General features: G+C 39.8%; 1 protein-coding gene across 1 annotated transcript in view; it reads right to left on the minus strand.

Moving 5' to 3' along the window:
* Positions 1 to 23952, minus strand: part of LOC136864069 (myrosinase 1) — a 235364-nt gene that overhangs the window by 51489 nt on the left and 159923 nt on the right. Inside the window, exon 8 of the mRNA XM_068225980.1 lies at positions 23587 to 23726. Coding sequence (XP_068082081.1) covers positions 23587 to 23726 — 140 coding nt within the window. The remainder of the gene's footprint in view (positions 1 to 23586; positions 23727 to 23952) is intronic.

Here is a 23952-nt window from a genome sequence, read left to right on the forward strand (position 1 = left end):
AGATTTGAATCGGTAAACAAATCCACGTGCTTTTTTGACAGCTGTCATCCACCATCTTTAATCCATAGAGCACAGTGGTGCCCTCTTTAGCCACTTACCTTTGAAATGTGGTGGCGGATAGTTGGAAAAATGCTTTTTGATAGCAGCCATCTTTAATCCAGAGAGCACCGTGCTGCCCTCTTTAGCTAGATACCTGTGGTGGCAGGCAATTCCACGTGACAGCAGCCATCTTTAATCAAGAGGGCACCGTGCTGCCCTCTTTGTGGCGGTGGCAAATTCCACGTGCTTTACACACTCACGTACTTTTTTCTGACAGCTGTCATCCGCCATCTTGCATCACAAACCTCAGCGCTGCGCTCTTTAGCTAGTTACCTACGAAATGTGGTGGCGGCAATTTGAAAAATACTGTGTGCTCTTGTTTGGAAACAAAGCCACGTGCTTTTTGACAGCTGTCATCCACCATCTTTAATCAATAGAGCACTGTGCTGCTATCATGCGGGCAATTTCGTCAGCTGTCATCCGCCATCCTTAATCTACAGAGCACCGTGCTGCCCTCTGTAGTAGCGGGGAATTTGAAAAGTTCTGTTAGCTGTCATCCGCCATCTTTAATCAAGAGAGCACCGTGCTGCCATCTTTAGCTGGATACCTTTGAAATGTGGTGGCGGCAATTTGAAAAATTCTATGTGCTCTTGTTTAGTAAACAAAGCCGCGTGCTTTTTTTGACAGCTGTCATCCACCATCTTTAATCAATAGAGCACTGTGCTGCTATCATGCGGGCAATTTCGTCAGCTGTCATCCGCCATCTTTAATCCACAGAGCACCGCGCTGCTCTCTGTAGTAGCGGGCAATTAGAAAAGTTCTGTTAGCTATCATCCGCCATCTTTAATCAAGAGTTCACCGTGCTGCCATCTTTAGCTACATACCTTTGAAATGTGGTGACGGCAAATTGAAAAATTCCACGTGCTCTTGTTTAGTAAACAAACTCACGCGCTTCTTTGTCAGCTGTCATCCGCCATCTTACATCGCAAACCTCAGTGCTACACTCTTTAGGTACATACCTTAGAAATATGGTGGCGGAAAATTTAAAAAGAAAAATTATACAGCAGCCATCTCTCGACGCTAATTGCACAAGATGGTGACTATACATGACTCCATAAAGGTGCTTATGCAAGATGGCCGCTATACATAGGTTCTTATGAGACACCCTTGGGATGCTTGCGCAAGATGGCGGTTATACAAGGCTCCTTATGAGACACCCTAGGGATGCTTGCGCAAGATGGCGTTTGCTCTTATGAGGCGGCTTAAGGGTCCTTGCACAAGATGGCTAGAGACGCCCTAAGGATGCTTGCGCAAGATGGCGGACGCAAGATGGCGGCTATACACGACTCCTTATGAGACGCCCTAGGGATGCTCGCGCAAGATGGCGGTTGCTCTTATGAGGTGGCTTAAGGGTCCTTGCACAAGATGACTAGAGACACCCTAAGGATGCTTGCGCAAAATGGCGGACGCAAGATGGCGGCTATACACGACTCCTTATTAGACGCCTTAAGGGTGATTGCCCAAGATTGCCGCTGCCCTTATGAAGAAAGCTACCTTAGAGGCTAACGTGTCATGCTAGTTCGATTCATTAAATTTGGGGCTTAAGTGCAAAATGTTAAATATCTCGAAAACGGTGCATCGTAGAGCAAAACGGACAAAACAATTTCTGCCCAACTCCTCGGTTCGCAGTACGAGGAACATGATAGCATAAGAAAAACATAGTCTAATGATGAGATCAACGGTTCGGTTCCTACTTAGGCCCTTTGGCATTCGCTCTGTTTTAGCTTGTATTGAAGCAAGTCTTCCTAACATGATCAGGTCTAGCTATGGTAGAGAGTATAACGTGCCGTGCAGGTTCGATTCATTAAATTTGGGGCTTAAATGCATAATGTTAAATATCTCGAAAACAGTACATCGTAGAGCAAAACGGATAAAATTTTTCCACCTGTTACCTAGGTTTGCAGTATCAGGAACAAGAAAAACATAGTCTAATGATGAGATCGACGGTTCAATCCCTACTTAGGCCCTTTGGCATTGGCAGCTATCTAATTCTACAAGATGGCGGCTATACATAGCTTCTTATGAGGCAGCTTAAGAGCGCTTGCACAAGATGGCTGCTGCTCTTATGAGACGCCCTAGGGGTGCTTGCGCAAGGTAGCAGCGACAAGACTGTGAATATACACCGCTCCTTATGATACGGCCTAGAGGTGCTCACACAAGATGGTTGCTGCTCTGATGAAGAAAGCTAGCTTTGCATCGTGCAGGTATCTTTACAGCACTAAACCTCATACCTTTGAAATGTGGTGGCGGGTAATTTGAAAACTTCTACGTGCTTTTTCTTAACAGCAGCTATCTTTAAACAATAGCGGCTATACATAAGCTGTTAAGGCCTCCTCTTATGTCAAGGCATAGCTCTATCGAACAAGTTTAAACCTGCATCGGGATAGCTAGAGTAAGCACGTGCTGCAGTGATGACGTCATTATGCATGTTTAGACTTGCAAATCACTAAAGAAACATAACAAGACTAGAATCGAACACTGTACTCTATGCCGTTAACTTTATCATGTGATCGCAACATTGATTGAAGTGTTTAGATCAATAAATAAGTAGAACCGAACACTGTACTCGATACAACATGTGTTTAGAACATGTCAGGTGATACCTTTGTTCTAAGAAGATTAGATTACCGCACATTCCTTGTAGGGCAAATAGGCTAAAGGGCTAATGGGCTAAAGGGCTAGGGTGCCTCTCCTCTCTTTATCCGGGCTTGAGACCGGCTCTACAACTAGAGGCGGAGTTAACACCCTAAGGGAGGGAGAATGTTGGGAAATAATCTATACGAATATAGCTACTCGATCGACTATATACTACAGATAGATGACTTAGGTGAGGGTAAGCGCATACTTAATAATACCTATACGACGTAATTCATGCTCTATTTCAAAAATATCTTCTTTGTACTGTGTGTAACCAGCATCAGCATCTTAGCAGTTGTAAACGTTTTACGAGTACGTTGGGGTCTTTACAGTATCTTATATCTACATAGGGTAACAGAGGCTTGTTGTGAACTTTGAGTCTATATGCAGACAGTTGATGTGTGGGGACTTGTTTTGATGTAATACGTGCTTCAGCAGTAGCGTTTCTAGGTACAAACTTAACTTCTTTCGATAGCGATGAAGCGTTGAAATTTCCTTCTTCTTTACCTTGCATCTCTTCTTGAGATGTTTACACTGCGACAGAACGTGTAGTAGGCTTCGGAAATGAAGTAAAATCATCAAGCTGTAATGGCAATGAATTTTCTTCTTCTTCTACTTTCCCTTTACTACTGTTTTGATCAACATCATTATCCTTATTATCATAATGATGATCTTGCCTCTCTTTATCTTGAAGTTTGTGCTTAGTAACAGAGTTTGCAGCAGGCCTAGACAACAAGGGAGAATTAAAAATCTCTCGCAGAGGTGTACTTTTTAAACATAAATCAGTGTTCGCTGGAATATGGTTGAGCTCTTTGTATTTTGTTCCCGATGAAGCTACAGTACACGCGGCTTCATGACGTTGAGCGTTGTATGCGTTCTTGAACTCTCTTCTACAATGTTTGCATCGAAAAATTGTCCTACATGATATCTCATGACGTCTCCTGTGATAGCTTCGGGAAAATTCTTTTCTACACTCTTCGCAAATAAACCTAGAAATAGGTTTTTCCATGACGGACTTTTATCTTCTGCTAACAGATTCTTCTTTAAATCTACTTAAAATTTGTTACTCTCTACTTCGATGATGCGAACAGCTTAGCGATTGACAGTAAACTAACACAAAAGCGTATAACCAAGGTAGCAACAGTAAGGTTTAAGCCCATCAAGATGGCAAGAGTGAGGTTAGCGACGTTCTGTTGTTGGATTTTAAATTCCGCGCTATAACATGCGTAAGGTGACAGCCTTGAGGTTTACCGCCGTAAAGATGGCAGCAGTGAGGTTAGCGACGCTCTATTATCCTTCAATGTGAGGTTAGGGTCCGTCAAGAAGACAGCTGTCAAAAAAGCACGTGGCTTGGTTTACTAAACAAGAGCACGTGGTTGTGACGTCACGGTCACGTAGTATGCTGCTTCAGCATGCAAAGTTCAATGTCTACACCTACGTAGTTAACACTCTGCTATGTTCACAAGATTTTTACACATAACTATTCTTTATGTTTTAAGTTCCTGCATATACGTTATGTTAAGATAGCAGCACATGTACAAGCGATGGTCGCACGCTCGCGTAGAGGTTGTTTAGTACGATAGTTGATGTATGCATTATCAAAAGGTGATATGTACACACTTTTAAACCTTGCTATTCTTACTGCTACTATGTTCGCAAGATTTTCAAACATCGCTATTCTTTGTGCTTTAAGTTCGTTCGCTTAAGTCATGCTAAAGTAGCAGCGCAAACACATGTGAACGTTGTACATTCTAGCGGGATTTGTTTAGTACGATAGTTGATGCATGCATAATCGATAGGTGTTGTGTACACGCTTTGAAACTTAACTATTCTTCGTGCTTTAATTTCGTGCACATAAGTTATGCTATGATAGCAGCACACTCCAGCGGGAGAAGTTTAGTACTCTAGTTGATGCATGTATAATGGATAGGCAATGCGTACACGCTTTTCAAACATCGCTATTCTTACTGCTGCTGCTATGTTCACAAGATTTTATACATCGCTATTCTTTATGCTTTAAGTTCATGCGTATAATTTATACTAAGTTAGCAGCATACTTATGAGGTTGCCGCACGCTCTAATGGAAGAAGATTAATACAAAAGTCGATGCATGCAAAATCGATAGGTGATGTGTACACGCTTTGAACTTGGGTATTCTTTGTGCTTTAACTTCGTGCACATAGGTTATGTTAAGATTGCAGCACACACAAGCGATGATCGCACGCTCTAGTAGAAGAAGTTTAGTACAATAGCTAACGCATGCAAAATTGACAGGTGATGTGTACACGCTTTGAAACATAACTATTCTTTGTGCTTTAAGTTCGTGCACATGGGTTAGGGATACACAAAAGCGATTGCTACATGCTCCAGCGGAAGAAGCCTAGTACGATAGTCGACGCATGCATCATCAATACGTGATGTGTACACGCTATTCTTTATTCTTTAAATTCATGCACATAGGTAGCGGAACACAATTGCGAATTCTAGCGGAAGAAGTTTAGTATGATAATTAATGCATGCAAAATCGATACGTGATGTGTACATAGCTATTCTTTGCGCTTTTATACACATAGGTTAGCAATACACATGTGGAATCGTTGTACACTCCGGCGGTAAAAAACAGTCGATGCATGCAAAATCAATAGGTGATGTGTACGGGCTGTTAAACGTTATTTGTTGTGCTTTAAGATCGCGCGTATAGGTTATGCTAAGATAGCAGCATAATCTAGCGGAAGAAGTTTTAGTACGAGAGTCGATGCATGCGAAATCGATAGGTGATGTGTACACGCTATAGCTAATCTTTGTACTTTAAATTTATGGGTATAGGTTATGCTAAGATAGCAGCACAATCTAGCGGAAGAAGTTTAGTACGAGATTCGATGCATGCAAAATCAATAAGTAATGTGTACACGCTTTGAAACATGGCTATTCTTTGTACTTCAAGTTCATGCGTATAAGTTATGCTAGGATAGCAGCAGAATCTAGCGGATGAAGTTCAGTGCGATATTTGATGCATGTGAAATCGATAGGTAATGTGTACACACTTTGAAACATGGATATTCTTTGTACTGTAAGTTCATGTGTATAAAATTATGCTAAGGTAGCAGCGCAATCTAGCGGAAAAAGTTTAGTACGAGAGTCGATGCATGAAAAATCGATAGGTAATGTGTTACACGCTTTGAAACATGGCTATTCTTTGTACTTTAAGGTCATATGATGCTGGTTACACACAGTACAAAGAAGATATTTTTGAAATAGAGCATGAATTACGTCGTATAGGTATTATTAAGTAAGCGCTTACCCTCACCTAAGTCATCCATCTGCAGTATATAGTCGATCGAGTAGCTATATTCGTATAGATTATTCCCCAACATTCTCCCTTCCTTAGGGTGTTAACTCCGCCTCTAGTTGTAGAGCCGGTCTCAAGCCCGGATAAAGAGAGGAGAGGCACCCTAGCCCTTTAGCCCATTAGATCTTTAGCCCTTTAGCCCATTAGCCCTTTAGCCTATTAGCCCTACAAGGAATGTGCGGTAATCTAATCTTCTTAGAACAAAGGTATCCCCTGACATGTTCTAAACACATGTTGTATCGAGTACAGTGTCCTATTTTAGTCTTGATCACTTATTTAGTACCAAGCTCGATAGCTGCAGTCGCTTAAGTGCGGGCAGTATCCAGTATTCTGGAGATAGTAGGTTCGAACCCCACTGTCGGCAGCCCTGAAAATGGTTTTCTGTAGTTTCCCATTTTCACACCAGGCAAATGCTGGGGCTGTACCTTAATTAAGGCCACAGCCGCTTCCTTCCCACTCCTAGCCCTTTCCTGTCCAATCGTCGCCATAAGACCTATCTGTGTCGGTGCGACGTAAAGCAAGTAGAAAAAAAAACTTATTTAGTGTTCTAAACACTTCAATCAATGTTTCGATCACATGATAAAGTTAACGGCATAGAGTACAGTGTTCGATTCTAGTCTTGTTATGTTTCTTTAGTGATTTGCAAATCTAAACATGCATAATGACGTCATCACTGCAGCACGTGCTTACTCTAGCTATCCCGATGCAGGTTTAAACTTGTTCGATAGAGCTATGCCTTGACATAAGAGGTGGCCTTAACAGCTTATGTATAGCCGCTATTGTTTAAAGATAGCTGCTGTTAAGAAAAAGCACGTAGAATTTTTCAAATTACCCGCCACCACATTTCAAAGGTATGAGGTTTAGTGCCGTAAAGATACCTGCACGATGCAAAGCTAGCTTTCTTCATCAGAGCAGCCACCATCTTGTGTGAGCACCTCTAGGCCGTATCATAAGGAGCTGTGTATAGTCACCGTCTTGTCGCTGCTACCTTGCGCAAGCACCCCTAGGGAGTCTCATAAGAGCAGCAGCCATCTTGTGCAAGCGCTCTTAAGCTGTCACATAAGAAGCTATGTATAGCCGCCATCTTGTAGAATTAGATAGCTGCCAATGCCAAACGGCCTAAGTAGGGATCGAACCGTCGATCTCATCATTAGACTATGTTTTTCTTATGCTATCATGTTCCTGATACTGCAATCCTAGGTATCAGGTGGAAAAAATTTATCCGTTTTGCTCTACGATGCACCGTTTTCGAGATATTTAACATTATGCATTTAAGCCCCAAATTTAATGAATCGAACCTGCACGGCACGTTATACTCTCTACCATAGCTAGACCTGATCATGTTACGAAGATTTGATTCAATACAAGCTAAAACATAGCGAATGCCAAAAGGCCTAATTAGGAACCGAACCGTTGATCTCATCATTAGACTATGTTTTTCTTATGCTATCATGTTCCTCGTACTGCGAACCGAGGAATTGGGCAGAAAAAAGTTTTTTGTCCGTTTTGCTCTACGATGAACCGTTTTCGAGATAATTAACATTTTGCATTTAAGCCCCAAATTTAATGAATCGAACTAGCATGACACGTTAGCCTCGAAGCTAGCTTTCTTCATAAGAGCAGCAGCAGTCTTGCGCAAGCACCCTTAAGGCGTCTCATAAGGAGTCGTGTATAGCCGCCCTCTTGCGTCCGCCATCTTGCGCAAGCATCCTTAGGGCGTCTCTAGCCATCTTATGCAAGGACCCTTAAGCCGCCTCATAAGAGCAACCGCCATCTTGTGCAAGCATCTCTAGGGCGTCTCATAAGGAGCCTTGTATAACCGCCATCTTGCGCAAGCATCCCAAGGGTGTCTCATAAGAACCTATGTATAGCGGCCATCTTGCATAAGCACCTTTAACGAGTCATGTATAGCCACCATCTTGTGCAATTAGCGTCGAGAGATGGCTGCTGTAGAATTTTTCTTTTTAAATTATCCGCCACCATATTTCAAAGGTATGTACCTAAAACGTGTAGCACTGAGGTTTGCGATGTAAGTTGGCGGATGACAGCTGACAAAAAGCGCGTGAGTTTGTTTACTAAACAAGAGCACGTGGAATTTTTCAATTTGCCGCCACAACATTTCAAAGGTATCTAGCTAAAGATGGCAGCACGGTGCTCTCTTGATTAAAGATGGCGGATGACAGCTAACAGAACTTTTCAAATTGCCCGCTACTACATGTCATAAAGAGGGCAGCACGGTGCACTGTAGATTAAAGATGGCGGATGACAGCTGACGAAATTGCCCGCATGATAGCAGCACAGTGCTCAATTGATTAAAGATGGTGGATGACAGCTGTCAAAAAAGCACGTGGCTTTGTTTACTAAACAAGAGCACATATAATTTTTCAAATTGCCGCCACCACATTTCAAAGGTATCCAGCTAAAGATGGCAGCACGGTGCTCTCTTGATTAAAGATGGCGGATGACAGCTAACAGAACTTTTCAAATTGCCCGCTACTACAGAGGGCAGCACGGTGCTCTGTAGATTAAAGATAGCGGATTACAGCTGACGAAATTGCCCGCATGATAGCAGCACAGTGCTCTATTGATTAAAGATGGCGGATGACAGCTTTAAAAAAGCACGTGGCTTTGTTTCCAAACAAGAGCACATAGAATTTTTCAAATTGCCGCCACCACATTTCGTAGGTAACTAGCTAAAGAGCGCAGCACTGAGGTTTGTGATGCAAGATGGCGGATGACAGCTGTCAGAAAAAAGCACGTGAGTTTGTAAAGCACGTGGAATTTGCCACCGCCACAAAGAGGGCAGCACGGTGCCCTCTTGATTAAAGATGGCTGCTATCAAATAGCATTTTTTCAAATTATCCGCCACCACATTTCAAAGGTAAGTAGCTAAAGAGGGTACCACTGTGCTCTATGGATTAAAGATGGTGGATGACAGCTGTCAAAAAAGCACGTGGATTTGTTTACCGATTCAAATCTCGCGCTAGTAAGGTTAAGTTGGTAGCACTAAGGTTTAGGCCCGTTAAGGTGGCAGCACTGCGGATGACAGGTGACGACTTTGCAGCTACTGCGATAAAGAGGGCATCACGGTGCTCTGTAGTTTAAAGGTGGCGGATGACAGCTGTCAAAGAACACATGGCTTTGTTTCCAAACAAGAGCAAGTGGAATTTGCCGCCACCACATTTCAAAGGTATCTAGCTAAAGAGGGCAGCACTCTGCTCTGTTGATTAAAGATGGGGGATGACGGCTGTCAAAAAAGCGCGTGAGTTTGTTTCCAAACAAGAGCATGTAGAATTTTTCAAATTGCCGCCACCACATAGAGGGCAGCACGGTACTCTCTTGATTAAAGATGGCTGCTGTCATGTGGAATTGCCTGCCACCACATTTCAAAGGTATCTAGCTAAAGAGGGCAGCACGGTGCTCTCTAGATTAAAGATGGCTGCTGTCAAAAAGCATTTTTCAAATTATCCGCCACCACATATCAAAGGTAAGTAGCTAAAGAGGGCAGCACTGTGCTCTATAGATTAAAGATGGCGGATGACAGCTGTCAAAAAAGCACGTGGATTTGTTTACCGATTCTAATCTCGCGCTAGTGAGGTTAAGTTGGTAGCACTAAGGTTTAGGCCCGTTAAGATGGCAGCACTGCGGATGACAGGTGACGAATTTGCAGCTACTGCGATAAAGAGGGCAGCACAGTGCTCTGTGGTTTAAAGATGGCGGATGACAGCTGTCAAAAAAGCACGTGGATTTGTTTATCTCACGCTAGTGAGGTTAAGTTGGTACTACTGAGGTTTAGGCCTGTCAAGATGGCAGTACTGAGGTTAGCGATGCGTTGTTGTCTGTCAAAAAGCACGTGGCTCTCAAAAACACGTGGATTTGTTTACCAATTCAAATCTCGCGCTAGTTAGTTTAAGTTGGTACTACTGAGGTTTAGGCCCATCAAGATGGCAGCAGTGAGGTTAGCGATGCGTTGTTATCGATGATAGCTGTCAAGAAGCACGTGGCTTTGTTTACAAATTCAAATTTCCCGCGGGTGGTGGAGCAGACCTCTGGGAGGCCTCTGGCTGTGGTGGTGGTGAGGAGGCCTCTGGGAGGCCTCTGGCTGTGGTGGTGGTGGAGGAGGCCTCTGAGAGGCCTCTGGCTGTGCTGGTGGTGGAGGAGGCCTCTGGGAGGCCTCCGGCTGTGGTGGTGGTGGTGGAGGAGGCCCTTGGGAGCCTGTGGTGGTGGTGGTGGTGGTGGAGGGACCCCTGGGAGCCCGGAGGAGGTGGTGGCGCCCGAATCCTTGTATTATACTACTCCCAGGGTAGCGCTATTGGGCCAATTCTTTTCATACTTTTCATGAATGACATACCTGGTTCGATAAAATCGGAATTTCGCCTCTTTGCTGATGATTGCGTCATATACCGGAAGATAAAGACAGAGGAGCATGAACTATTGCTTCAGCAGGATTTAGATACGATTGAAAAATGGGCGCGTGAAAATAGAATGAAAATCCACAGCGGAAAAGAAGAAACTGTGTTTCAGTACGAAAAAAATAAAAAAAATAAAAATAAAAACAGGAAAGAGGGATTACGAAATTGGAGGGGAAAGTGTTATGGAAGTTGATAGTTTTAAGTACTTAGGTGTTACTATTAGAAAAGACTTAAACTGGTCAGAGCAAGTGGAAAATGTAGTTAATAAATCCTGGAGATCGTTACATTTTATTGTACGGATTCTCAAGAAAGCTAATTCTGGTTCCAAAAGCAAAGGTTGTAAATGTTTGGTAAGACCCATTCTCGAATATGGATCAGCGTGATGGGATCCGTAGAGGGTAGGTTTAATAAATTCCCTAGAAAAGTTCAAGGAATAGTGATGCGCTTCGTAACCGGCAATAGGAGGAAAACCATTTATTGGGAAAGCCTTGAATCTAGAATAAGTAGCGCTTGCTTGTGTGGCCTTTCTTAAGCGCTATACGGGAAGGACTGACTAGAGTAGTATTAGGAATAGGATGGAACCTCCCTCGTACTTATCGAGAAATGATCACAAGCATAAAAGTAGGGCCAGAAACCACCATACGGACGTGGGCAATTTTCCTTCATAAACAGGACCGTAAGGGATTGGAATAAATCACCTGCAGCAGTCTTTGATACATTCACTTCCGGTATCAAGTCATTTAAGAAGACCATTAGTGCTAGTGTAAAGTGAAAAGTAAAAGTTGTAAATTACGAACACTGAATTTGTGATTTGCTGCTTGGTTTAGAATGTTAAAGTAGTTGTATTCCTTGTAGTATTCTCTTTCCAGGGAATTGTTTGTTGTACTCATGTTGTTGTAGTTGTTTGATAATTACCTATGTTTATTGTACCGGGCGGTACACCTCCACGCCGCTTATTCAAACTTTGCGCCAGTTGAAAATCCTCTGCTGGAGGAAGTCCGAACTTTATCTAATGTATTAAATTTTCAAGTTACCCAGAAGATGTCACTACTTGGAAATTTTGAAGTTTCTGAACTGGGTCGTTTTCGACGTATTTTTGTTTTGCTTGTAGTAAGAAGTGTGAACTTTCTCTTCTAGAGGACACTACTGAAGAATTACTATAGTGCACCCTAGTGCAAGGTGAAAGAACTGTTTTTTGGAGAAATTTCTATTTCAAAAGTTTGCTTCTTGTTAAATTTCTTTCTGGTATTGTTTAAGTTGGCTGTATACCCCTTTCTTTCCCCTTGTTTTGAATTTAGCCAATCCCGAATTTCTTTAATTAATTTATGACCAATAAGGGGTTTCTTCTTCAAATTGGATATGCTGCTTAACCCTAACCAATAAATGATTGTGGGCGGGTGTTTTCTTTCCTGAAACGCCTCGAACTTTCCGCAAGAGTATATAAACTGCTGATTTTAGGGTCTCGGCGCCACTTCTCTTCCATCTTTCAGTGTGTAAAGTACATAGCAGGGGGCGGGAAGCGCCTCTTTCTTCGGACAGCAGTTCAACAACCAGGTAATGGCCGTATAATAACTTCTTTTCTTGCTATCTCAGCAGTTTAACTCTCGGGGCGGGTCCGAAGCTTTTTCACCATGTAACCTTTCCCTAAAATGTAAAGACTCTTAGTATCTATTCTCTTTTAAGCTACGTATTGGGATAGAGAGTGCTTAACCCTCTCGAGCTCCCACTCATATTGTTTTGAAGTGAACTTATTTCTCACAACCGATTCTTCCTTAATGTAATGTAAATTGTTCTTTTCTAAAGTCACCTCCGTAGTATGGGATTAGCCCTTGCATTAGCGGCCTAGAGCCAGATTAGGTTTTAAACAAATGTATTAGGAGTGCAGATCGCCTCCTCTCAAATTGTTATTTTAGAGTTCATGTAACTAACCTTTTTCTCACTTAATAGGCCTCAGTAGGTTGGGTATTTTACCCCTGTGTCTATGTCCTTAGAGGACAACTTGAAGGTGGAGTTTGGTGTGGCCTTTGATAGGCTTAAAGTTGAGAGCGAGTGGCTCTTTCTCGAAAATTGAGTGTTGTATGCCTCGAGGAGGCTTTTCTGTGTAATTTAGAGCAAGTGCTCCGGGGCATGAACGGGGTTTTCTGCCCCTCTGTTAAATCTTGTTTTGAGGTAAAGTTGGGCTAGTTGCCCAAGAATTGCGAGTTCGGGGCTCGAAGCCCAAATCCTGTAAATACTGTAATTGTACTTTTGTTGCCTTGCTACTCTGTACCTGCCATTCGTGTTATTTCTGAATTTTGGAAAGAAAATATAACCTTGTTAAATTTTAAATTAACTTTAATTTCGTAGCCTGAGACCTGTTCACCCCCGCACCTTCTTTCACCTCTACCTACCACTAAAACTTGGTAACATTTATAACTTTACTTTATTATCAATTGTAATGTTGCGCTAGTAGTAAGCTCAACGTATAGTATTGTAAGCCGCAATGTTAAGCACTGGATATACTTAAGTTGTATATAAATTTGTATATGATGATACTGGATTTAGAATGTTAAACCAGTAGTATTTCTTGTAATATTTCCTTTCCACGGATTTGCTTGTCGTTGTTGTTGTTGTTGTTGCTGTTGGGTAATTACGTTTTTAAGTTTATTTTATTATCATTGTAATGTTAAGCTAGTAGTAAGTCAAAAAAGCAAAGTCATCTCCGTACAGGCCATGAAGGCCCTTGGATTGGTGGAAGGTAAAGGCTTTCACTATTCGTAACGTCGGCACTTGATGGAGTAGAGTGGATAGCTCTACGCCCGGCCGCCTTTGCCCCCAGGAATTAACCTGGTACTCATTTTTGGTGTAGGCTGAGTGAACCTCAGGGTCATGTGCACCTCCGGAAGTGGAAATCTCGTTTCTTAAATTTTACGACTTCCTGACGGGGGTTCGAACCCACGTCCTTCCAGGCGAACCGAGCACGCCTTTTACCGCCTCGGCCGGGCAGCCCCTAAGCTAGTAGTAAGCTCAACCTATATTACTGTAAACCGTAATGTTAAGCTCTAGATATACTTAAGAATGTTAAACTAGTAATGTTTTATTTCCATGGAAGTGCGTGTTGTACTTTTGTTGTTGTACTTTTGTTTTGTTGTTGTTGTTGTTGCTGTTGCTGTTGTTGGGTAATTATGTTTTAACTTTACCTTATTATCACACTACTGTAAGTGGCCATTGCCACCGGGATATTTCCCCTTTGCGATGTATTTGTTAATAATAATATTAATAATAACAGTGTAAGTAGCGCAAAGTCAGTATAGGAAGATGAGGCATTACTCACTGAAATAGATTATTTGCTATCGGGCTGAGTAGCTCAGTCGGTTAGAGCGCTCGCTTTCCGAGCCCCGTATGGCAGATTCGATCCTGGCGGAGTTCGGTGGTATTTGAAGATACTCAAGTACGCCAGACTCTTGTCACTAAAATTTGCCGGATCCCAAAAGAACGCCTGAAGGAGAATGTTTCGGTATATCGGCGTCTCGGAAAACCATACGAGTAGTTATTGGGAAATAAATAAATAGAATTATAATTAGACTATTCAGTCTACTAAATGTGTAACAGAATTAGCTCGTATGTCGGCAAGTCTAGTCTTTTAAATATAGAGGCATATTCAAAGCACATCCGTTATTTCTTTTTGGTATATCTTACGACATGCTACATTCCTTAATTATTGTTCCGGTGACCACAGTGGGTGTTGAAAAAGAGGCATGGCCGTAAAACTGGACGAATGAAATAAAGAAAATCAAGTAAAGGCAATAATTAGATGTTTAGTAGACTATCTTAGGTTTGGATCTTAACTTTCTCTTTGTTTTTATTTCTCTTGGTTTGTAATCAATATAACAATTGTGTTACAATACGAGGACGTCAGTCACTCTGAATAACAATTCCATAGAAATTTTAACAGTTAATAACAGTTATAAGATATAAGAATTCCACAAAAGGCAGAGTGCCCTCAGAGCCTAATCTATATATATAAAATAGCTTGTCCTGACTGACTGACTGACTGACTGACTGACTGACTGATTCATCATCGCCGAGCCAAAACTACTGGACATAATGAAATGAAATTTTGGGGATACATTCATATTAAGATGTAGGTGCTCGCTAAGAGAGGATTTTTGGATACTATGTTGCTAAGGGGGTGAAAAGGTGGGGTGAAATTTTAAAATGAGTGCACCTATATCTCAAAACTTTAAAAGTTTACAAATGTAAAAATTGGTATTTAGAATCTTCTTTGAAAATAAGGAAACACGTATTTTTTGTTTTCAGAAAATCCCAATAGGACGGGTGAAAAAGGGTGAAAAATGGGTTGAATGCCTTTAATCAGGATACCGGTACTTATATCTCAGAAATTGAAGATATTACAGACCTGAAAATTGGTACTTTTGATCTCTTTCAAAAATAAAGACACACGTATTTTTTTGTTTTTGGAAAATCCAATTAATGGGAGGGGGAAAAGGGATGTGAATTTTTAAAATGAGTGTATATATATCTCAAAACTTTTGAAGTATTTAGAATCTTCATTAAAAATAAAGAAACAAGTATTTTTTGTTTTCGGAAAATCCCAATAGGAGGGGTGGAAAGTGAAAAAGGGTTGAACGCACTTAATGAGGATACTTATATCTCAGAAACTGAAGATATTACAGACATGAAAATTGTTGTTTTGGATCTACTTTTAAAATAAAGAAACACGTATTTTTTGTTCTTGGGAAATCCAATTAATCGGGGGGGGGGTGAAAAGGGGGCGAATATTTAAAATGAGTGTATATATATTGAACCCGAGTGACATAGGTCCATAGTCAGTCATGATTTGATTGATAAACTAATATATGGTACATTTATTGAAATACAGAAAGTTTATTCCGTACAAGCTGTGTTGAAATAATAATTTGGGTACGCGACAGACTGGAGCTGTGAGGCTTAGCCTGGCACAAGAGAATTTGGCTGCTTCACAGCAGGGGAGCCCATTAGTTTGGCGACCAGGAAAAATACAAATCCACAAATAAGTCTTGGTCAGAAAGAGAAGGGGGTAGTTTGAGACAACGAAAGCTTGCCACACGTGCAGTGCGCTGGGATGTTTTGGGCGAACGGAAACTTCCGCGACGTCATGAATTCCAGGAAAGGTTGAATGGAAACGTACAGCGGTTTCAACGACATTCGCTAGCCTAGGTTATTGCAGGTGGAAACTTAAATCACGTGACCACTTGTAGGCCAATCACGTAAATTTAGATGGAGACTCAGGGATACCATCTTGAGAGACAAGGAATGAGACACCAATGTAACTTCGAAAGTAATCAGTAATAAATTATTGTGAGTACACGGATCAATGTAATGAACTTATTAGATGTCACCCATGGAAAAATAATCGATAATTATGGGCAAATTAAATAAATTGAAGGATGGATTTCTTGGAAACCAGACAGCTTGAATGTCATTGGCTGGACGGAAACCACGTTGTAAGGGACGCTTCCAAAGGCGCGAAATGTGGGGAGCTAAATCCACCCGTACCTCCTAAATCTATGATCGTCAGGAGTTCATATTTAATCCAGCAAATATGCTAGAGGAGTGAAGTAATTTGATATAAATTTTAACGTCCAATTCGGAATGCAAGTGCCGATATTAAAAATCCACCCCCTCCATCATGGATATGACGTCAGTTAATGCGCTAGGGAAAGCTTCGTCAATATATACGAGCGCATGGAACACTCATCCCCCAGTCTTACCAGTCGTAGCAGTCTTAGTAGTTGTGCTAGTCTTACTTGTCTTGAAACTAAACTTCGGAGCGGAAATACCGTCCGCGCTTGACTTGAAATTGTACTTCGAAGCTGAACGACCGTCCGCAGCTGAATTCAAACTTGTCGTGCTTACAGTAATTCAACATGTATTGGTGCGAGCATCCGCCGGTACTTATAAAATGTGACCGCGCTCGAAAACCTTGAACTGAAAATAGTTAACTTAGGACAGTGTGTGCCAGTTACAAATATCGTAGTAAAGTTAATTAATTGCATTGCATGAGTGACTAATATAAAATTCAACTGCACAGCATTAAGTGCAAGATTAGAATACTGTGTGACGAACAGTACCTGGGAAATAATAGCCTGTACTTAGGAGGATCGAACCGCTATCATGAACACTTCAAGAGGGAAACCTGCGTCGGGCGTATCGCGTCGGACAACATAACTCGTGTCGGGCGAATAATTCGACACCTCGTCGTACGTGTCCAAGTCCTTTTGTGCGGTAATTGGACGAAGCTTAAAACAGTGTAATATAATAAATCTTGGGTCTAGGGTATTAATTTGTTTTGTAAAAGTCAACTTTTCATTGTTAACATTGTCAATGGTGAAGTAGTGTGATATTTAAAGTATTTGTGTAAAAATGGTAATGTGCCAGGAAGTCACTTGTGGAATTCCGCCATTAAGAATGGGCGAGTAGTACGGCGGATAGGGTCCGAAAGGAACCTCTCATCTGCCAAGCTGCAATGGATTACAAATAACTAAAATGAGTACCAAAATGTAAATAATATTTGGGAAATGTTAGCGTGATTGGGAAAATGGGAATAATTTGGTTAGACTTGGTTACCTTCTGTAACAAGATGGGTCGCTTAACGATCCCATCCTAAATTTGTAGCACGGACAGGATTTAGTAATAATAACGTAAATAATCGGGTCTTTTTATGTATTCAGTTTGTAGATGTAAATTTTGTAGATATAGGGTAGTACGTTAAGTCATGCATGCATTCATATTTTCTTTGTAGTCATGAATATTTTTACATTTGAATTCGTTATCATAGTCTAATAGACCCGATCTGTGCTTTTCTGTTAGTCATTTTGACGAGTTATGTAATGACGTTGAAGGAAAGTCCAGCCTTGTCATGCCAGCTGTGTTTTGTTGTTGATCAGTGTGTTCAGAATTTCAAAGTGAAGTTGTTAAATTTGTGAGAAGCGATATTAATAATAATAATAATTCAATAGATATTGGAAGTTTAGTGAGCAGTGCGTAATAATAAAATTCAAGTGATAAGATGTTGAGTTTATCGGGAATCATTTAATGACGGGATGTCGTTTTTAATTCGGAATTAAAGTGTGTGATAATTTAATTTGATCAATTAATAATATTGAAATTTAATATCGGTGCTAATAATCCGTACATGTTAATGAACGTGTGGTTTAAATTACGGTCCAATATTTTTTTTTTACGAATAAACATCGTGTCTTAAATTTGCAATTCAGTAGCCGGAACACGTAGGACTAATGTTACGAAACCATGATTGTCAAATTTTGGTAAATATAATTTCAAAATGTTACGGTTATTTGTGGAGAACGAACTAAAGCGTAGATCAAAATGAGATAAAAAACGTTAAAGAATCTGCAGTCAGATAATAAAAGGTCGTACGATGTCAGAAGTGGAATAAATAAGTCAGTTGATAATTCTGTGAGAAATAAATGAATCAAGGAATATTGAGATAGAAAGGGATATAAATTCCGTATGAGAAACACTTAGGATATTTAAATGAGTGTAAAATGTACGGGCAGTGTCACAGAGAAATACTGAGTTACGTAGCGGGTAGAATTCGAACCCGTGACAGCATGTACGAAATAAATAGACTGCACCGCTACTCGTCGAGATACTACGGATCTAAGGATAATGAGAGTTCAGATTCCACATAAATGATCGTATATTGTAATCATTGTAATGACGAGTGATGACAATCATGATACCGTGATGATAATAACAAATATTGCAGATAAAAGGTTGGACCGTGTTAATTTAATGAGCGTTGATAAAGATGTTAAACGGGAATCTAGATGATAATATGCAACCGATAATAATAGTAACAATGTAAGGACGATGTTAAATCATCGCGGTCAGATTAATAATAATTGTCATAATGATAATAATAATGATGTCGTTGGTTGATCAGTAAAATAATTGTAATCGCGACCGATATCTTAATGTATTTTGGCGGAAGTGACCGGTTCAGTAATAATAATAAAATCTTGAGTGACCGGTTCAATAATAATAATAATAATAATAATAATAATAATAATAATATCTTGAGTCACCTATTCATTAATAATAATAATAATAATAATCACAAGGGGATATAATAATAATAATGACAGTAATAACCATTTGTGTTTGCGTCCCGCATAATAATGACGATATTAATCAAACGTGACAGTGCCAGGAACCGTATAATAATAATAATAATAATAATAATAATAATAATAATAATAATAATAATAATAATAATAATAATAATAATAATTTCAAGGATGATAATTTCGTGGATAAATAAATATTCTGACGACAGTGGATTAAATAAGTGGTGACAACATCTCTCTATTCGAGTAGTTTGAATAATAAGAATAATAAATATTATAGTCATTTTGTTACCTCGTTATCGTACGGTTTCCGCACGGGACAAGTTACAGTAATACTTTGTGTGTTTGTTTACTTCGCTTGCGATGCGAGGGGAGGTCTTCGGCATGGTATTTCCCACCGCTTCTCGTTATCTCATGTGTAGCAATAGTCTACTGAGGCTAATTTGTAACGTTTCAGATCATGTGTAAATAAAATATAAATGTTAATTCAGTGGTATGGCATCAGCTGGACATCGTAAGATAGGAACTGTCCGTGTAATCCATTTTCGTAATTCACGAGAAACATTACCCAGTCCGAGTACCGGTCTCGAAAAAATGTATATAGCCGGGGTACGCCATCTTGGTTAAATCGAGAAGCCGACCGTAACATGGGTTATGCTCGGGCTCCCGATAGAAGGAAGCTATATCCTTGAACAACGGTTCGATTCAAACGTAATCGATCCATAAGTTATATCCCATTTGTAATTTCTTTCAGGAGCAACCCAGCAACATATTGATACCACTTGCGGTATAGCAAGTGATTTGTTTATGTAACGTGTGTGAAAATTTAAATATCATTGCCAAATGTATCAAAGTTTCGTACGTCGGATGGCGTAATAAACCGCTCCTCTAGCCATTATTTCAAAGGAAACCATTCTCAATTTTCTCATTGTAGTTAGATGATACCCTTTTTAAAGTTAACTGTCACTTCCTAGTCCTATCATGGAGTCCTTAAATTAAAGTTTACAATCGAGCTTTCCCCATTTTAATTTTAATTGCTCCGTTCATTCCCGTGTTCCATTGTGCCTCTACATTTATATATTCCTGGACTTAAAGTAATGAACCGACACCCCTGAGATAAATGCTAGTCTGGGACCCGGGAGGTGGACGGGTGCAATATCTCCAAACTTTGAAAGTTTACAGATGTAAAATTTGGTATTTAGAATCATCATTAAAAACAAAGAAACACGTATTTTTTGTTTTCAGAAAATCCCAATAGGACGGGTGAAAAAGGGTGAAAAAAGGTTTGAATGCCTTTAATCAGGATACTGGTACTTATATCTCAGAAACTGTAGAAATTACAGACCTGAAAATTGGTACTTTTGATCTCTTTTAAAAATAAAGAAACATGTATTTTTTGTTTTTGGAAAATCCAATTAATGGGAGGGTGAAAGGGGGGTTGAATTTTTAAAAAGAGTGCATCTATATCTCAAAACTTTAAAAGTTTTCACATGTAAAAATTGGTATTTAGAATCTTCATTAAAAATAAAGAAACACGTATATTGTCGTTTTCGGAAAATCCCAATAGGAGGGGTGAAAAGGGGTGAAAAGTGGGTTGAATGCCTTTAATGAGGATACTTATATCTCAATAACTGAAGATACTACTGACCTGAAAATTGGTGTTTGGGATCTCCTTTAAAAATAAAGAAACAGGTATATTTTGTTTTTGGAAAATCCAATTAATGGGGGGGGGGTGTGGATTTTTAAAATGAGTGTATGTATATCTCAAAACTTTTAAAGTTTATAGATTTAAAAATTGGTATTTAGAATCTCCTTTAAAAGTAAAGAAACACGTATTTTTTAGTTTTTGGAAAATCCCAATAGGAAGGGAGGAAAAGGGTGAAAAAGTGGTTGAATGCCTTTAATCAGGCTACTTATATTTCAGAACCTGAAGATATTACAGACCGGAAAATTGGTATTTGGGATCTACTTTTAAAATAAAGAAACAGGTATTTTTTCGCTTTTGAAAAATCCAAATAATGGGGGTTGAAAAGGGGGGTGAATTTTTAAAATGATTGTGTCTACATTTTAAAACCTTAAAAGTTTACAGATGTAAAAATTGGTATTTAGAATCTCCTTTAAAAATAAAGGAACACGTATTTTTTTGTTTTCCGTAAATCCCAATAGGAGGGGTGTAAAAGGGCGAATAATGGGTTGAATGCCTTTAATGAGGATACATATATCTAAGAAACTGAAGAAATTACAGAACTAAAAATTTGTGTATGGAATCTCCTTTAAAAATAAAGAAACACAGTTTTTGGAAAATTCAATTAATGGTGGTTAAACAGGAGTGAAATTTTGGGGTGAATGTTTTGAAAGACAATATCTAAAAAATATCTGAGAAACGTAAAATGTTACAGACGTAAAAAGTGGGTATTTGGAATCTCCTGTAAATGTAAAGAAACATAGGTGATTTGTTTTTGGATACTCCTCTTAAGGGGAACTAAAAAGGGGTGAAATTTTAAAATGAGAATTTCTAGAGTATATCTCAAAAAACTTAACATGTTACAGAAGTGAAAAATGGTACTTTTTATCTCTATTAAGTATAAAGAAACGTGTATTTTTAGTTTTCGGGAATACCACTTGGGTGGAGGTGGGGGGGGTATAAGTGACTGAAAATGGTGTTGAATTCTTTTAATTAGGCTATTGATACCTCAAAAATGAAGATGTTACAGACGTGAAATTTGGTATTTGGAATCTGCATTAAAAGTAATGAAACACGTATTCTCGGAAAATCCAATGAAGGGGGGGGGGTGGAAAAATTGAAAAATTAATGGACTAAATTGTATGAGAATACATACATCTAATAAAAACTAAAGTTGTTACAGATGTGAAAATTGGTATTTGGATTTCCTTTAAAAACAAAGAAAAACGCGTTTCGGGGGGTAACATATTGGGGGTGGCGGGAGTGAAAAGGAGTTGAATTCCTTTCATGAGGACACTTAAATCAAAAACTGAAGAAGTTAGAGTCGTGATTATTGGTATTTAGAAGATCCTTTACTATTAAAGAAACAAGTATTTTTTGCCGGAAAATTCACTAGGGGGGGGGGGGGGGGAGTTTGAAAGGAAGTGAAAAAATGTTCATTATTTTTGTGAGGATACTTATCTCAAAACGGAAGGTAATAGACGTCAACATTGGTGTTTGGAACCTCCTTTAAACATAAAGAAACACTCCCACTTTTAAATTTTTGGGGGGTGTAAATAAACTTGGGGTGTAAAAGGAGGTGAGACCAATTGATTTTACTGTTCACAACGTACTTATAAGGAGCCTCCGTTGCTCAGGCGGCAATGCGCCGGCCTCTCACAGCTGGGTTCCGTGGTTCAAATCCCGGTCACTTCGTTTGACATTTGTGCTGGACAAAACGGAGGCGGGACAGGTTCTTCTCCGGATACTCAGGTTTTCCCTGTCATCATTCATTCCAGCAACACTGTCCAATATTTCATTTCATTTCTCATTCATCGATCATTGCCCCAGAGGGCTGCGACAGGCTTCGGCAGGCGGCACAATTCCTATTGTCGCCGCTAGATGGGGCTTTATTCATTCCATTCCTGACTCTGTCGAATGACTGGAAACAGGCTGTAGATTTTCGATGTACTTATTCTGATCATAAACCGATCATTTAAATCTTTCCTGGATTCGTTTCCAACAGCTATCTTTTCCTTCGGAAAACGTTCTTAGATTACAGTAGGTTCTCCTGACATATAAATACAAATTTAAACACATTTGAAATAAACAATAGGAATGAGATTGCCCGTCAAATTGTTCACCTCTATAATAAGGCCAATAATGCACGGAAGTATGTCATTCGTATTGCCAGAAATCCGCACACTTGCCTACGCGCGACAATGGTGCTGGTCAATTGTCAAGAATGACAATGGCACCAGATGTAATTTACCGCCAAGTAGCGGTCTTACATCTTGCTGTGGGGTCCAGAACATCTATAATAATAATAATAATAATAATAATAATAATAATAATAATAATAATAATAATAATAATAATAATAATAATAATAATAATAATAATAATAATAATAATAATAATAATAATAATAATGTTCTGGACCGTCGTCAAATGTGCGGACCGCGCTAGAAACGGGCCCCGTGAGGGGTAATGACTAAGAATTCAGTCTGGCCTCGGGTTCAGTACCGCCAAGGCACCCAAGACGACACCACGCCGGATCTCCTGAAGGATTTGATCCATATTAAAAATGCTTATAGGGAAAGATGGCAAAGATTTAGGGAGCCAACTGACCGGGCGGAATACTTGGAACTAGCCCGGGTAGTACGAAATCGATTGCTGGAAAGAAAGATTGAAATATGGGAGGATACTTGCCGTAATCTATTTCGAGAATTTTGGCGGATTCTCGCAGAAAACGAGTCAGATCGCGAATTTCGGCGGATTATATATCTAAAACAATAAACATTCAATTATAAATTTCAGTATAATACCGTAGCGAAGCACGGGAATCTTGCTAGCCAATAATAGAGAACTATTTGGATTCCCACTTTCAACAATTGCTGACGAAAATTTCAAGCTTTAAAGACCAACTTGGGATGTGTATATTCAAGAAGCCTACATGATCTACGTATAGGCCTAGAATGAAAAGGAATTGTGAAGTACGGTATTTCACTACGAGTACATCGAATCAACTACTCATTTTATCATCGTAGATCATTGCAACTTGTCTCTGAACAAGAGTCAACGAGGCAAGTGGCGGGTCCCAATTCGCAACCGATTTTTCACTGATAATGTTCTCCTTCAGAAGTATTTTTCTATTACCCACCACACTACTGATCACATCAAACTCCTCTTATAAATAATACCACAAACAAACTCAAAAGTTATAGTGGCAGCATCATCTAATAATATTTTGTCTGCATTGTTCAATTTAAAGAAACATGTTATTCCTACCTTGAGCCATGATGAAGCACAACCAGGTAAGTCTGGACTACGTGTGAGTTTAACGTCTGAATCACGTAGCCACCAGTCGGAGTCTCCTACTGAGGCCCAGTATGTAGTGTAGTGGTTCAGCCCGAAGAAGTCGGCAGTACCTGGACAAAATATCTAGTTTTATTCTGATATTCTACTAAACATATGACTACAGATCTTGTTAGAAGTGAATTCCTTATGATGGTTTGGCTATGTTTGACACGAAGGTATTAGATGCTGTCAGTAGGTGAGTGACCGATTTAATGTAAGCTACTTCGAAAGGGAGGTAGTTCAGAATGGTGCCGTAGGAATGCGATTAAGATAAGATAAGTGCCAAGAAATTGACAA

This window comes from Anabrus simplex, chromosome 2, assembly GCF_040414725.1.
Source record: "Anabrus simplex isolate iqAnaSimp1 chromosome 2, ASM4041472v1, whole genome shotgun sequence".
NCBI classification, from domain to species: domain Eukaryota; kingdom Metazoa; phylum Arthropoda; class Insecta; order Orthoptera; family Tettigoniidae; genus Anabrus; species Anabrus simplex.